Source organism: Callithrix jacchus, chromosome 17 (assembly GCF_049354715.1).
Source record: "Callithrix jacchus isolate 240 chromosome 17, calJac240_pri, whole genome shotgun sequence".
Taxonomy (NCBI): Eukaryota; Metazoa; Chordata; class Mammalia; order Primates; family Cebidae; genus Callithrix; species Callithrix jacchus.
In genome coordinates, this window is record NC_133518.1 from 55,772,357 (window position 1) to 55,785,762 (window position 13,406).

At 38.1% G+C, this 13,406-nt stretch overlaps 1 protein-coding gene and 1 long non-coding RNA gene across 7 annotated transcripts in view; one reads left to right on the forward strand and one right to left on the reverse strand.

Moving 5' to 3' along the window:
* PLCL2 (phospholipase C like 2) overlaps positions 1 to 13,406 on the forward strand; it is a 267,523-nt gene that overhangs the window by 214,093 nt on the left and 40,024 nt on the right. For all 5 annotated transcript variants that reach the window (XR_013528664.1, XR_004735843.3, XM_035278046.3 and 2 more), the window contains one exon: positions 4,866 to 4,941. Coding sequence is in view for 3 of the 5 variants with exons in the window: in XM_035278046.3 (XP_035133937.1) it covers positions 4,866 to 4,941 (76 nt within the window). In the remaining 2 variants the exon portion in view is untranslated. The remainder of the gene's footprint in view (positions 1 to 4,865; positions 4,942 to 13,406) is intronic.
* LOC128930001 (uncharacterized) overlaps positions 1 to 13,406 on the reverse strand; it is a 53,967-nt gene that overhangs the window by 2,053 nt on the left and 38,508 nt on the right. For both annotated transcript variants that reach the window (XR_013528666.1, XR_008477451.2), the window contains exons 7-8: positions 6,524 to 6,698; positions 3,819 to 3,923 (exon numbers count right to left, since the gene is read on the reverse strand). This is a non-coding gene — a long non-coding RNA (uncharacterized LOC128930001). The remainder of the gene's footprint in view (positions 1 to 3,818; positions 3,924 to 6,523; positions 6,699 to 13,406) is intronic.

Below are 13,406 nucleotides of genomic sequence, written 5' to 3' on the forward strand. Positions count from 1 at the left end.
CTATATAAAAGCATCTTGCCCTGAAAAAATCGATATAAGCATCCATGTGGCGAATTACTCAGGCTGGCAGCATGGTATCTGATTGCTGTGCCAAGACTTACACCTGTGTGTTTACAAGGGCTTGATGAAATTCATGCATTTGTATTAATGCAAATAATTCTTATATAATCAACCACTCTACTTGGCCTTGCATTCTAGTGACATATCAATGTAATTCACACAAAGAAAACAAGATAAAGTAGCTTTTTTCTTTGGCTCATGCATCTGTATTACTCCCCATACATCTGCTTTTGTCTAATCTGAGATGCTTATTCTAGTAGTTTCATATTAAATATAAATTATATCTTATTTATAATAACAAATTGTAAAATGGAGACAAGTAATTTATTGTTGTCATTTTAAAATGTTTTCTCAAAGTGCTTTATAGAAATATTATTTTTTAAAAAACAACTTTGGGTCAATGTTAGTAATTGAGATGATATTACTATAGTGTGTGTAGCACCTTTTAGGAGTTACAAAATTTCCTCTGCTTTTGGGCGTTCATCTGGTTGGAACACCCTTTCCTCTTCACTTGTGCAATTGCCACTCATGTGTCAAGACCTATTATGGTTTTGTGGATAAAGCAGAGACTTCAAGGTCAAACAATACCACTTTCTTGACATACTAATTACAATTATTTTGCCTATAATACCAGATGACCTTGAAAGACTGCTTATATTTCAAGTAGGTCTTCAGTGTTCACATCTGTAAAACTGAGTACTCATATAAATACTAACTTGACATGGATAATGTGATCAGTAAATAAAATAGAAAGCACTAAGTACATACTTGATGAAGAAATGTTGAATTACTTTCATTTTGGTTCATTTAACCAACACTTGTACTATTTATAATCATAATAGTACAGGCTTGTTATAAAGTAGCAGACCCAGACAGAAAGTGGCTCCTGCTACATCAGCTGATGGTCCCATGTTGCCTGTGCTGCATCCTCAGTGCCATGTACACTACATTCAGTTATAATTGATGGCAGAATGAAAGGGAAACATTAGCCCTCTGAGTAGAGGCCAGAAGACCCATTGCCTAATCTGTCCTCTAATCCGACTAGACTCTTCACCTGGTGTTCCTGTAGGAACCCACAGTCCTAAGAGCTTCCTTAGGAGCACCTAGAGGAGCTCTTAGACTCAAGGAGAATTTATGCAATACTGCAAAAGTTGAAGATTATATGCCTGTTAAGAACAAGAACTGTAAACTGTTAACATACATTAATTTTTTTTTCTTTTTTTTGAGACGGAGTTTCGCTTTTGTTACCCAGGCTGGAGTGCAGTGGCACGATCTCGGCTCACCGCAACCTCCGTCTCCTGGGTTCAGGCAATTCTCCTGCCTCAGCCTCCTGAGTAGCTGGGATTAACAGGCACGTGCCACCATGCCCAGCTAATTTTTTGTATTTTTAGTAGAGACGGGGTTTCACCATGTTGACCAGGATGGTCTCAATCTCTTGACCTCGTGATCCACCCACCTCGGCCTCCCAAAGTGCTGGGATTACAGGCTTGAGCCACCGTGCCCAGCCAATATACATTAATTTAATTATAAATATGTACCCCAAAACTATAAAAAGATACTAACTGGCAGTTCCTCCTTCTGAAGCAAGTAGTGCAAATATTTGATAACAGGTGTAACAATGTGAATCATCTCTGCTGAGGTCTGGATGTGTCTTTTGCCTGCCTTGTCTAAGCTTTGCTGATTGTTTACTATGGGCTTACCTTCTAGGCTGGTTTCCCCTGGAATAACAGTCTGCAAATGCCTCCTGCTGTTTACTTCCAAACCTAGGAGGAATGGCTTCTCACTATTTGTGTTCTCCACCCTGATGTAGTAGTCATCTTCATATTTTATATACTACTCATGAATGGGGGGACAATATTCACTCATTATCAGCAAAGGAACTTCCTGTATTGAAATCTAAGCCACAAGCAGATCCTTCTGTGGGTGTCAACATGGCTACCATTACACTGCAAGTACCTCACCATTAAATATCTCACCAAAGGGCTATAGTTTAGGAGTATTTAATCACATCTGATAGCTCATGGGCTACAATAATAATCCCATATTTTTAGTTGTTTGTGCATCTGTCTTATTTTCTTACCATCGTCCCATTGCAGCAACTGTTCTTAATTCATACTCGGCCCTTAGATCAGGGTCCCACACACAGAGAGCCTCAGTAAATGATTGTCCCAAGAATAAACAAATGATCCTTCAAGTGTTACAGAGTTTAGGAGGCAGATGAGCTTCTGTATCCAGACCCTTGAGATAGATATGTATTTATTCAGCCTTGCATATATTTTATAGCTGGAAGGCGCATAGTTGTTTAACCTTTGGTGTTACTTAAACTGGAAGTCGATTCTAAGAATAATAATACAACTTGTTTCTCTGAGCTTCATCACACCCAGCTTTTCAAGAGGAACTAAAATTAGTAATGAGTATTGGAAACCCTGCCAGTAAACATATGAAAGGAGGACATTCAGCTAATTTGAGGCTACCAGAAAATGCTGTGCTAGGCCTCCTGGAAAAATGGAGTGTCTTGCAAGTGTCTTCACTGTGCCAGTTGCTCCTCAAGCATCCTTTCATTTATTCTCACATTATGAGGTGTAATGTCTTTAATAAACTTATTTTATGGGTAGGAAATTAGGGCTTTCTTTGGGGTTAAAAATCTTGTCCTAGGTGACAGAGTTAATGAGTAATAGAAGCAGGATTAGAATCCATATAAATCTGTGTTCTTTCTGCCTCTACACCACTCTCAGGATGAGTTTCTCGTCTACAATTGTGAGCCTCCACTTAATGCTGCTGTTTTCTTCTCTTCCACTCCTTCTGCTTTTGCTCCTGTCCTGCTCATTTGTTTCATCACTGGGTTCATTTTATGGATGATTTTTTTTCTCTTTTCCTGTTTGAATGACGGGGGCACAGTTGCCCAGTTCTTTGATACTAAGCTGTGACAATCACCATCCTTGCTTGAAGAAGTCCTTGCTTCTTTGTATCTCTCATTTGGCTTGACATCAAAGCTGAAAAAGGTTACTTGATGACGGTATGAACCTTTTCAGTATGCAAATTACGTAATGGTACAAATGACTTTATATCAGTATAATAAAGTTCTTAACGATTCATTTTTATTGCTGCCTATTCAATATGTCAAGCTGTAAAATAGAATATTTTAATTTACAGGAATGACTCAGATCTTGAAGAATGAATTTGAAAATGCTGAATTCCAAAGTGCAAACTCTGCCATAGGCTGTGGACTTCCTGAAGACAGGGGTTGTATCCTGTAGGTCATGTGTCCCCAGTTTCCACACAAGGGCTGCCTGTAGTAGACCCCAGTGATGATTAAAGATACATTATGAAGATGTAAATAAATGCCTACCTTGGCCTTCAAACTTTTGATGTTTACCATTTTTTTTTTTTTTAGAACTGTGCAGGTTGATAAATACTATTTGACTAACCTTAAGAAGCTAGTACATTTTTTAAGAGATGTGTTGGTTATATTTTAAATAAATGTAACTTACCAAAATATGGTGGTTTTGAGTTATACAAATAATTCAACCTATGTATATTTAGTTACTATAAAATAATTATTATGACAGTTACTGATAAATGCCATAAAGAAAAATAAGGCAGGTCAGGTCCAGTGGGTTATGCCTGTAATCCCAGCACTTGGGAGGCCAAGGTAGAAAGATCACTTGTCCCCAGGAGTTTAAGACCAGCCTGGGCAATATAGCAAAATCCTATCTCTACAGAGAATTTAAAAATTAGTCAAGCATGGTGTCACATACCTGTAGTCCAGCTACCTAGGAGACAGAGACTGGAGAATCACTTGTGCCTGGGAGCTGGAGAGCAACCACTGCACTCCAGTCTGGGTGACAGAACAGACCGTGTCTCTTAAAAGAAGAGAAAGAAAAAAACCGAGGCAGAAATGAAAGGAATGGATCGGTGTTTGTTACTTAGAATGTGATGGTCATGAAAAATAGATGAATAATATTACAATGCAAAATGGCTGGACATTTAAATACAAATATTTAGAATTTACACTAAGGCAGGTATCATAATTGTTCCCATTTGAGCCATGAGAGTTGTATCTGGCTATCCCATTTCCTTTTCATAATTATTCTAGAGCTGAAAAGATTACTTCAGAGTGATCTTTTCCTAGCTTTTTGGTGAGTAAAATAATGGATCGATCAGCTATTCCCTGATTCTTTCTCTTCTTCAAGCTTGGGTTCTTAAAACACGCACATGCAATTTGGAACAAGAATTCAAATTTGAACATTTTAAAAACCATTAGTAGGAATGTAAAAATACTAGTTTGAGAGGTGCTATTAGTGATGAATGGTATCAAATAGATGCTGTTTTTAAAAAATTCTCATTGTATGTTTGAAACTGATTTTCAGATGATGACATTTTGGCTGAAATGAGTGAAGTATGTAGGTGTTGAAGTTTTCTATAAGATGAAGTTGAAAATTGTGTTAAAAAGGATAACCAAAAATACAATTTAAAAGTCAGATCACATTTGCACACATATTTGTAGCTTTTCACGCTAAAATGGACTCAGTTTCAGTATTGACTCAGGGTTCAAGTTCAATGTCGTACTAGCCTCACTGCACTTGTAATGTAATACTACTCACATCTTGTTTTAACCATTATGTGGGATGCGTGATTTTATCATTTTTTTGCATGTACATTTGAAGTTGAGTAGTGGAAAGTCAGATAAAAAGGCATTTGATATCATCACATCAGCCTGTTTTAGGAGAAGAGTCTGTGCATGAATGCAGGAGAGTATATCTAGTTGTCAGGTGTAATCTCATGTCTGGATGTTCCCTTTGCAGATGATTCAGTCCCTCAAGGCATTGATTGAAAATGCAGATGCTGTGTATGAAAAGATCGTACATTGTCAGAAGGCAGGTAAGTGAAAGTTTGTTTCCTCTGTTTAAAATAAAATTAGTAGCATCATATACTTTGTCCCAAAACTATTTCATTTTTTGGATGCTATATCAAGAAAATTATTTTTCTACAGCTAAAGAAAATACCAATTCAGTGGTTTGCAACCTTAGGTGATATGCTCACTGGAGCTGGGGGCGGAGGGGTGTGAACTTTCAAAATACATCAACATTGGTGGTCTGAGGTGTGGAGCTGAGAATGAATCCCAGCACTTTGGGAGGCCGAGGCTGGTGGATCACGAGGTCAAGAGATTGAGACCATCCTGGTCAACATGGTGAAACCTCATCTCTACTAAAAATACAAAAAATTAGCTGGGCATGGTGGCGTGTGCCTGTAGTCCCAGCTACTCAGGAGGCTGAGGCAGGAGAATTGCCTGAACCCAGGAGGCAGAGGTTGCAGTGAGCCGAGATCGCGCCATTGCACTCCAGCCTGGGTAACAAGAGCGAAACTCCATCTCAAAAATAAAATAAAATAAAATTCCCAGGTGTTTCTAGTGTACAGCCAGGAATTAGAAACTCTGCACTAACCTCTTTTTCAGTGTTAACTGTGATGCCAAAGGTCCTGCTGGTCACCTGTGCCTTTAGTACCCAGTAGGATAGGTAAGGCTTGAGCAGAGGGAGAATGACTTCTTGTAAAGGAGATGGGCACCAGTTTACAACCTCCTGATACTTTTTAATACACTGGCATTTTCAAGTGCTGATAAATTCATTAATTTAACATCCAAATGATATACCAGATTATAAAATTCTACTTATATAAACAATTATCCAGTTGATTTTAGCTGTGGCAAAACCAAAAAATTCAGTGTTCTGCATTGTAATAAGAATATACAAAATGGAGTGATTTTAATTTTCTAATTTTTTGAGTGTTGATTTGGGAGATTCTAATATGGAGAATATTTTCAAGTCATAAAAAAAAACTGTCCTGACTTTCTAAGGTTTTTTGGTTGCTATTCTTTAAAACCAGGAAACTGTATTGCCTACCATGGAAAAAAAAAGATCATCCCTTATCTCAGAAATGAACTTGTTTAAAATAGATCAAAGATAAGGATATGAGTGACATTTTTCTTTTCTGGTATTTATTGAAAGAGTATTCTTATTAGTGACAAGTCAGCAAACTCCACAGTCCCCATCTTGTTTTACTCATCTTGACAGCAAATATTGTTAGCAAAGTGATCTTTCTACTAATTCACCCTACAATTTACATTTAAAACAAGTTATTCAAACACAATTTTTATCATGTCCTAGACAAAATCATCCAGAGGCTTGGCAGGGTCTCTGGTAACAAATCGAAACTCCTAACCTTGCCAGGAGGAGTGAGGTCATCTACCAACGAGCCCACCACTTTGCCAATATTATATAAAATTTATTAATTAAATCATCTGCTCATTCATTTAATAGGTGTGTTTTGAACTTCTATATGCATAAGGTACTTGGTAGCTCTTGCAAAGCAAAACATGAAAAAAATCACGATTGGTTGCCTTCTGGAACCTTCAAATTGAACAGGAGATGTGGAAGTAAGCACAGTAAATATATTGAGTACTTACTGTGTATTATTCAGGAGTCTCAAGTTGGTGTGTGAGGCACTGGGGAGACATTGGTTTTTGTGCAGAACAGGAGAGGGACCGAGCTTTCAGGTACTGACTGTAATAGCTATGTGCAGAGAATGTCCGTAGGCAGAACCTGATGGGAGGCAGCCAGCAATAGATAAGGAAGGTACTTCTGGAGAGTGAGGAAAGAAGGGAAGAGCTGTTGAGCCATCCACCCTCTGCTTTAGGCTGCCTGTCCCCATTCCCTGTGTTTCTCCTTACTCATATTTTCACACACCACTCATCTGTTGAGACTTCTTTCTCTTTCCTCTCTGGCAGTCTATACTTTCTCTTTTTTGAATTATCTTAACAGTGTTCTAGGAGACCTTTCAAAATTCCAGGATTTATGTTACCTAAAACATTCTATTCAGCCCTTTAAACCATTTATTTGCTTCCGTTGGTAGGGCTTCTTCAGTTACTGTGTTTTATTAATGCATTCCTTCTTATAAACAGGATGATAACCTCCTAAAGCACCAAGATTGTATACTAAGTTGCTCTCTGTATCTTACACATGACATCTGTTCTAACATTCTGCACAGAGTGGTTGCCCAAAGATTAACTTACTAAATATGATTTGACTTTAATTATTTAATTTCATTAAATGCATGTATTGCTGTGAAAATTGTGGACTTTGTGGAATTTGAAAAAAGAACTGTTTATCAGAAAAAAACTATTAATTCAACAATTTGAGTTATTCTCAATTCATTGGTTTATAATATTTGCTAATTTTAAGTATAATGTGGCTTTCTGTTTATGTTTGATTTCAGTAACTGATACATCTGCTTGTATTTATGGGTGAAGAATCTTATCTATTAGGGGTTTTGCTTAGGATAGGGGGAGAATAACCACTGTGTAATGGTTCAAGTTGCTCTGGGGTTAAAGATCTTTAGAAACATGTTAAGATTATCTTTTGGTTTCACAGTTACTGCTGAATGCCTCCACAGCCCTTTCGTTATCCTAAGTACTTACTTTAGAGTCCCTTGATCTTTTGTTTCTCATGTTTGTAATTATGGCAAGGACATATAGTCATTAGTCATTTGAAGAATTGCTAGTTTGTATTGGGCTCAAAAGACATTTGCATAAGATCTTACTTTTGATAAGCAACTGGTATTCTGCTTGCCAACAGATATAGGTCACCAAAGTGCTGCAAGAGAGGATTATTTTAGATATATTTCAATTTTTTCTTTATTCTTTTTTTTTTTTTTTGAGACAGAGTCTTGCTTTGTCGCCAGGCGCCAGGCTGGAGTGCAGTGGCACGATCTCGGCTCACTGCAACCTCCGCCTCCCGGGTTCAAGGAATTCCCTGCCTCAGCCTCCCAAGTAGCTGGGACTACAGGCATGCGCCACCATGCCCACCTAATTGTTGTATTTTTGGTAGAGACAGGGTTTCACCATGGTTGGCCAGGATGGTCTCGATCTCTTGACCTTGTGATCCACCTGCCTCGGCCTCCCAAAGTGCTGAGATCAAATTTTAAAGTACAAATATATATATTTTTATTAGTTAAAACCTCATTTCAATAATTGAATGGAAACAAAGAATCAGACACCTACCCCTAATCACATGTTAAAAAGTGGCCCTAGTTCAGAAGGATTTAGGCTCCTGGCTGTGTAATCAATTTTTTACATAGGGATATGCATATATGCTGATGTTAGTACTGGAAAGAAGGAGTGGGCAGGAGAGGAATGCTGAGAAGTGATGCCTCCAACCAAGGTAGGCTAGGAACCTATGCAACCAGATAGTAGAGGACCCAAAGAGACAGTGGAAAGAGCAGTGGTAACAACTCGGTGATGCGCAGTTGGAGGCAGCCTGCCTGCATAGTCCACTCTGTTAAGTAGAGAATGCAGTAGCACAGAGAGTTGTGGGTAAAAGAGAAATTTTAATAATAAAATCATGTTGCTAGGAATATAAGCAACCTAGTGAAGAGGAAGACATTAAGATGAGGCAGAGATTCAGGATGAAAGATGTAAGGTCAGGAATGAAATACAGTCGTGAAACACTTGACCTTAGAAAAGGGGAAAGGCTCCTTTTCTGAGATAATACAAAAAGCTGTGACATTTAGAAAAATTCTGAAAAGAGAGGAGTGTTTTCCAATGTGGAGGTAAACAAGGAAGTAGCATCATAGGAGAACACCAACTTTGGAGGTGAGGAAGTGAAAGCGGGGATTCAAGATGGGGGCAAGAGTGTGGAGACTTTGCTCAGAGTCAGAGATCAGCAGTGCCAGCCAAAGGGACAATTAAATATCAGATCCTGCAGGGGTGATATGGGATGAGTGAGTCTGGGCCACCATGGGAGTGAGAAGTGATGTGGCGTACAAGAATGAGTAGGGGATTGGTAAGGAAACACCAGCAGGGGAGCTGAATAGGAGTCTGCAAAGAGAGAAACATCATAAAGTTTATTCGTTAGAAATATATAAAAGTTGGGAAAAGATTTGCCAAATTCTTTCAGGGCAAAAGTCTTCTACTTTCTAATATCTATCTCTTTGTCTCTTTCAATGTCAAAACTGTAGCCTATTTTTAGATTATAATTTCCTTTCTAGTCACTGAATTGGTGTGCTTAATAAAGGATAAGAAGATGATCAAGAAGGAAACCCAAACTGCATTGCCTCAGTGAGCTAGGTGTTTCTGTCAGGTGATTTTAAATGGAAAATAAATTGTTCTCTAGAGCAGGAAAAGAAGAAATCAATGACATCCTTTTAAAGATGGCAAATTAACAAATGCATTTAATCTCTACTCCCTTCTAAAAGCTCGTTAAAATGATGGTAAGCGGTTTTTATAAAGCCACAAATCCATAAGGACAAAGAAAATGGGAGCAACAAAATTCTGAAAACAGAGTAACAGCCAAGCAAATGATAATTGACTTAGCTGCTCATGCAGGGAGCCTGACTCTGAAGCTGGTGATGGGGTTCCTGACACAGCCTGACTCACAGGCAGACCACCAGCTCAGAAATAACCTGGTGACCAGGTACCTCTGGAAACTGGGGTAAAACCAGTGATAAAAGGGAAGAACGGTCTGGAAGCTGGATTAACTAATACTTAGATCTTTGTGTCCTGACAGTGGGGTGGTTAAAAAATAGCAAAATTATCATCTTTCATCTGGGGAATTTAATAGGTAATGCTTGAAAAACAATTCTTAGTAAACAATGTAAGCATGTTAATTAGAAATATGAACATAAATACTAAAGAAGGGAAACAATCAGCCAAAGGCATTGAATGTGACTGCTTCTGGGGAGAGAGAATTATTTGGTTCTTTATGTACATGCATAATTCTAATAAAAATAAAAACTAATTTCGAAGAAAAAAGAAGGAAGGAATCAAGGGACAAAAGCAGCCACAGGAACTTCGATGTTCCCAAAGACATGACTCTACACCCACAAGGCTTGGGAGGGACAGTGTTAGGTTGCAGAGGGGCAGAGCCTACAAAGGACCCCTGCTGGCTTCTCTGAGTTCATGGGCATGCAGGCAGAGGTGATGCCTGCATGCCTGGGAGGATGAGAGCCTGGTTCCTCTTCTGGCAGGAGAATCAGATCTGTGCACTTTCAGAATGACTGTTAGGAGGGAGGACCAAACTAAATGAAAGATGACCCAGCCCACTAGAGACCTCTTTAAATAGAAGCTTCTTTGCTAAAAGCTCTAACATATTTTCATGCATGACCAGGGTTGCATCATTACTGAGTAAAGTGGGATTGAAGAAGATAACTTTCCAAATAATAAAAGGTTTAATTACCCTTCACTTTAATCAGTTTAATGGGAAATTTTTAATAAATCCTATACATCCCTGCTTTCTTAAATTTGATTTGCCAAACATAATTTGAACATTGGTTTTGAAGATCCAGGGTCATATCGAGTTGCTGCAGTTTAATGGAGGCTTTAAGTTTGGAGGCCCCTTAACCTGCACACTCAGCGGACTGCCTGCTGTGACTGTTCAGATTTGGATGTGGTGTTAATAGTTTAATTCCATCTCCTTTCATTAAGCTCTCTCTTCCTACTGCTTTGTACTGTATTTCCAACTGTCTATTTGTATACCGCTCTTTTTTTTTCCCTCTTCTATTTGCTGCTTCCAGTCTGCTGAGCAGTTGATGTCTCCCCGGTGACCAAATTTGATAGATTTATCTTACATAAAAGAGGTTGAGGCCCCAACACACTCCTGCATGGGAAGAACCAGCAGAATGTCAGGCCAGACCTACGTGACCCGGATTTAATTACTCAGAGACTTTTTTTGCAAACTCCTCGTATCTCAGTGTGCTCCTAGGAGCTGAGGTTATCAGATAAGTAAGCCATCGCCATCTGTCACTTAGTTTGTGCACATCATCTTGCCCAACATAGTAAAGAAAATCATCTGCAAGATTCATTCTGAAAGCACTTCATGTGTGTTCTGTTTGAAAATACAGTTGATGCTTGGAAAACACAAGTTTGAATAGCACAAGTCCACATATATGTGAGTTTTTTCAATAAATATACTGAAACATTTTTTGGAGGTTTACAATAATTTGAAAAATGATAGATGAACCATTTAGTGTGAAAATATCAAAAAAATTTAAGGAAAAGGCCACAAATGCATAAAATATATGTAGGTACCTGTCTATTTTATCATTTACTGCCATAAAATATACACAAATCTGTTATAAGAAGTTAAAATTTATCAAAACTTACGCACACACTTAAAGACCATACATGACATCATTCACAGTTAAGAAAAATGTAAACAAATGTAAGATGCAGGATTAACTCATAACTGCTAAAATTAACTTCAGAACATACTTTACTGCTGTAATAATTTTCTAGCCACCTCCTGTTGCTGTTGTGGTGAGCTCAGGTGTTGGGAGTGTCTGCTTAAAACACTGTGTGGTGGCTCAAGCCTGTAATCCTAGCACTTTGGGAGGCCAAGGCGGGTGGATCACAAGGTCAAGAGGTCGAGACCATCCTGGTCAACATGGTGAAACCCCGTCTCTACTAAAAATACAAAAAATTAGCTGGGCACGGTGGCGCATGCCTGTAATCCCAGCTACTCAGGAGGCTGAGACCAGAGAATTGCCTGAACCCAGGAGGCGGAGGTTGCAGTGACCCAAGATCGCACCATTGCACTCCAGCCTGGGTATCAAGAGCAAAACTCCGTCTCAAAAAAAAAACCAAAAAAACAACAACAAAAAAACGCTGTGTGATGCTAATCATCTCTGACTGAGAAGTTTATCATTACAGTAAATTGTCTTCACAGTAAAAAGTGATCTCTCACAGTTATGGTATATTATTCATCATGTTTAGTACAATACCATAAACCTTGAGTAACACCATGGGACCTATATGAAGCGCCAGTGGTGATACTTTAAGTGCTCCCAAGAAGCAGAGAATAGTCATGACATTACAAGAAAAACCCCAAATTGCTTCATGTATACTATAGATTGGGGTTTGCAGTTGCCTGCCATTTCAGGATAAATGAATCCAGCATAAGGACTGTTTAAAAAAAACAAAAAGGAAAGTCATGAAGCTATTGTTGCAGCCATACCAACAGGTATAAAAACCTTGCCCTTCTTGTGCAAAATTTTTTTATCTCACATTGAAAATGCAGCTTTCAGGTAGGTACAGGGTTGCTATACAAAAGGCATACCTATAGACTAATATGATTCAAGAAAAGTTGAAGTCATTATATGACAATTTAAAGTAAAGGATCTAAAGCTGGAGAATTTAATGCCAGCAAAGGATGGTTTGATAATTTTGGAAAGAGGCTTTAAAAATGTCAAGGTAATAGGTGAAGCAGCTTCTGTCAACCAGCAGGCAGCAGACAAGTTCCCAGATGCCATTAAGAAAATTAATAGTTTAATTTCATCTTCTTTCATTAAGTCAAATTATTCTTATTTGCAGATGATATGATCTTATAGTTGGAAAAGCCTAAAGACTCCACCAAAAATCTGTTAGAACTGATGAACAAATTCAGTGAAGCTGCAGGATACAAAATCAGAATGCAAAAATCAGTAGCCTTTCTATATGCCAACAGTGAACAATTTGACAAAGAAATCAGAAAAGTAATCCCATTCAAAATAGCCCCAAATAAAATTACATACCTAGAAATTAATCAAAGAAGTGAAATATTTCTACAATGAAAACTATAAAACACTAATGAAAGAAATTAAAGCAGGCATACACACAAAAAAATGGAAAGATATTCCATGTTCATGGATTGGGAGAATCAATACTATTAAAATGTCCATACCCAAAGCAATATACAGATTCAATACAATCTCTAGCAAAATACCAGTGACATTCTTCATGGAAATTGAAAAAATGTCCTAACATTTATATGGAATCCCAAAAGACCCAGAATATTCAAAGCTGTCTTGAGCAAAAAGAACAATACTAGAGTAATCATATTACCTGACTTCAAATAATACTGCAGAACTATAGTAACCAAAATAGCATGGTACTAGTATAAAAGCAGACACATAGAGCAATGGAACAGAATAGAGAACCCAGAAACAAATCCACACACCTACAGTGAACTTGTTTTTGACAAGGGTGTCAAGATTACATATTGGGGAAAAGATAGTGTCTTCAGTAAATGGTACAGGGAAAAATGGATATCTATGTGCAGAAGAATGAAACTAGACTTCTATCTCTTTCCTTATACAAAAACAAAATCAAAATTAAAATCTAAGACGTCAAACTATGAAAACACTACAGGAAAACATTGGGGAAACTTTCTATTTATTGGATTAGGCAAAGATTTCTTGAGTAATACCCCACAAGCACAGGCAGCCAAAGCAAAAATGAACAAATGGGATCACATCAAATTAAAAGGCTTCCAGCCGGGCGCAGTGGCTCATGCCTGTAATCCCAGCACTTTGGGAGG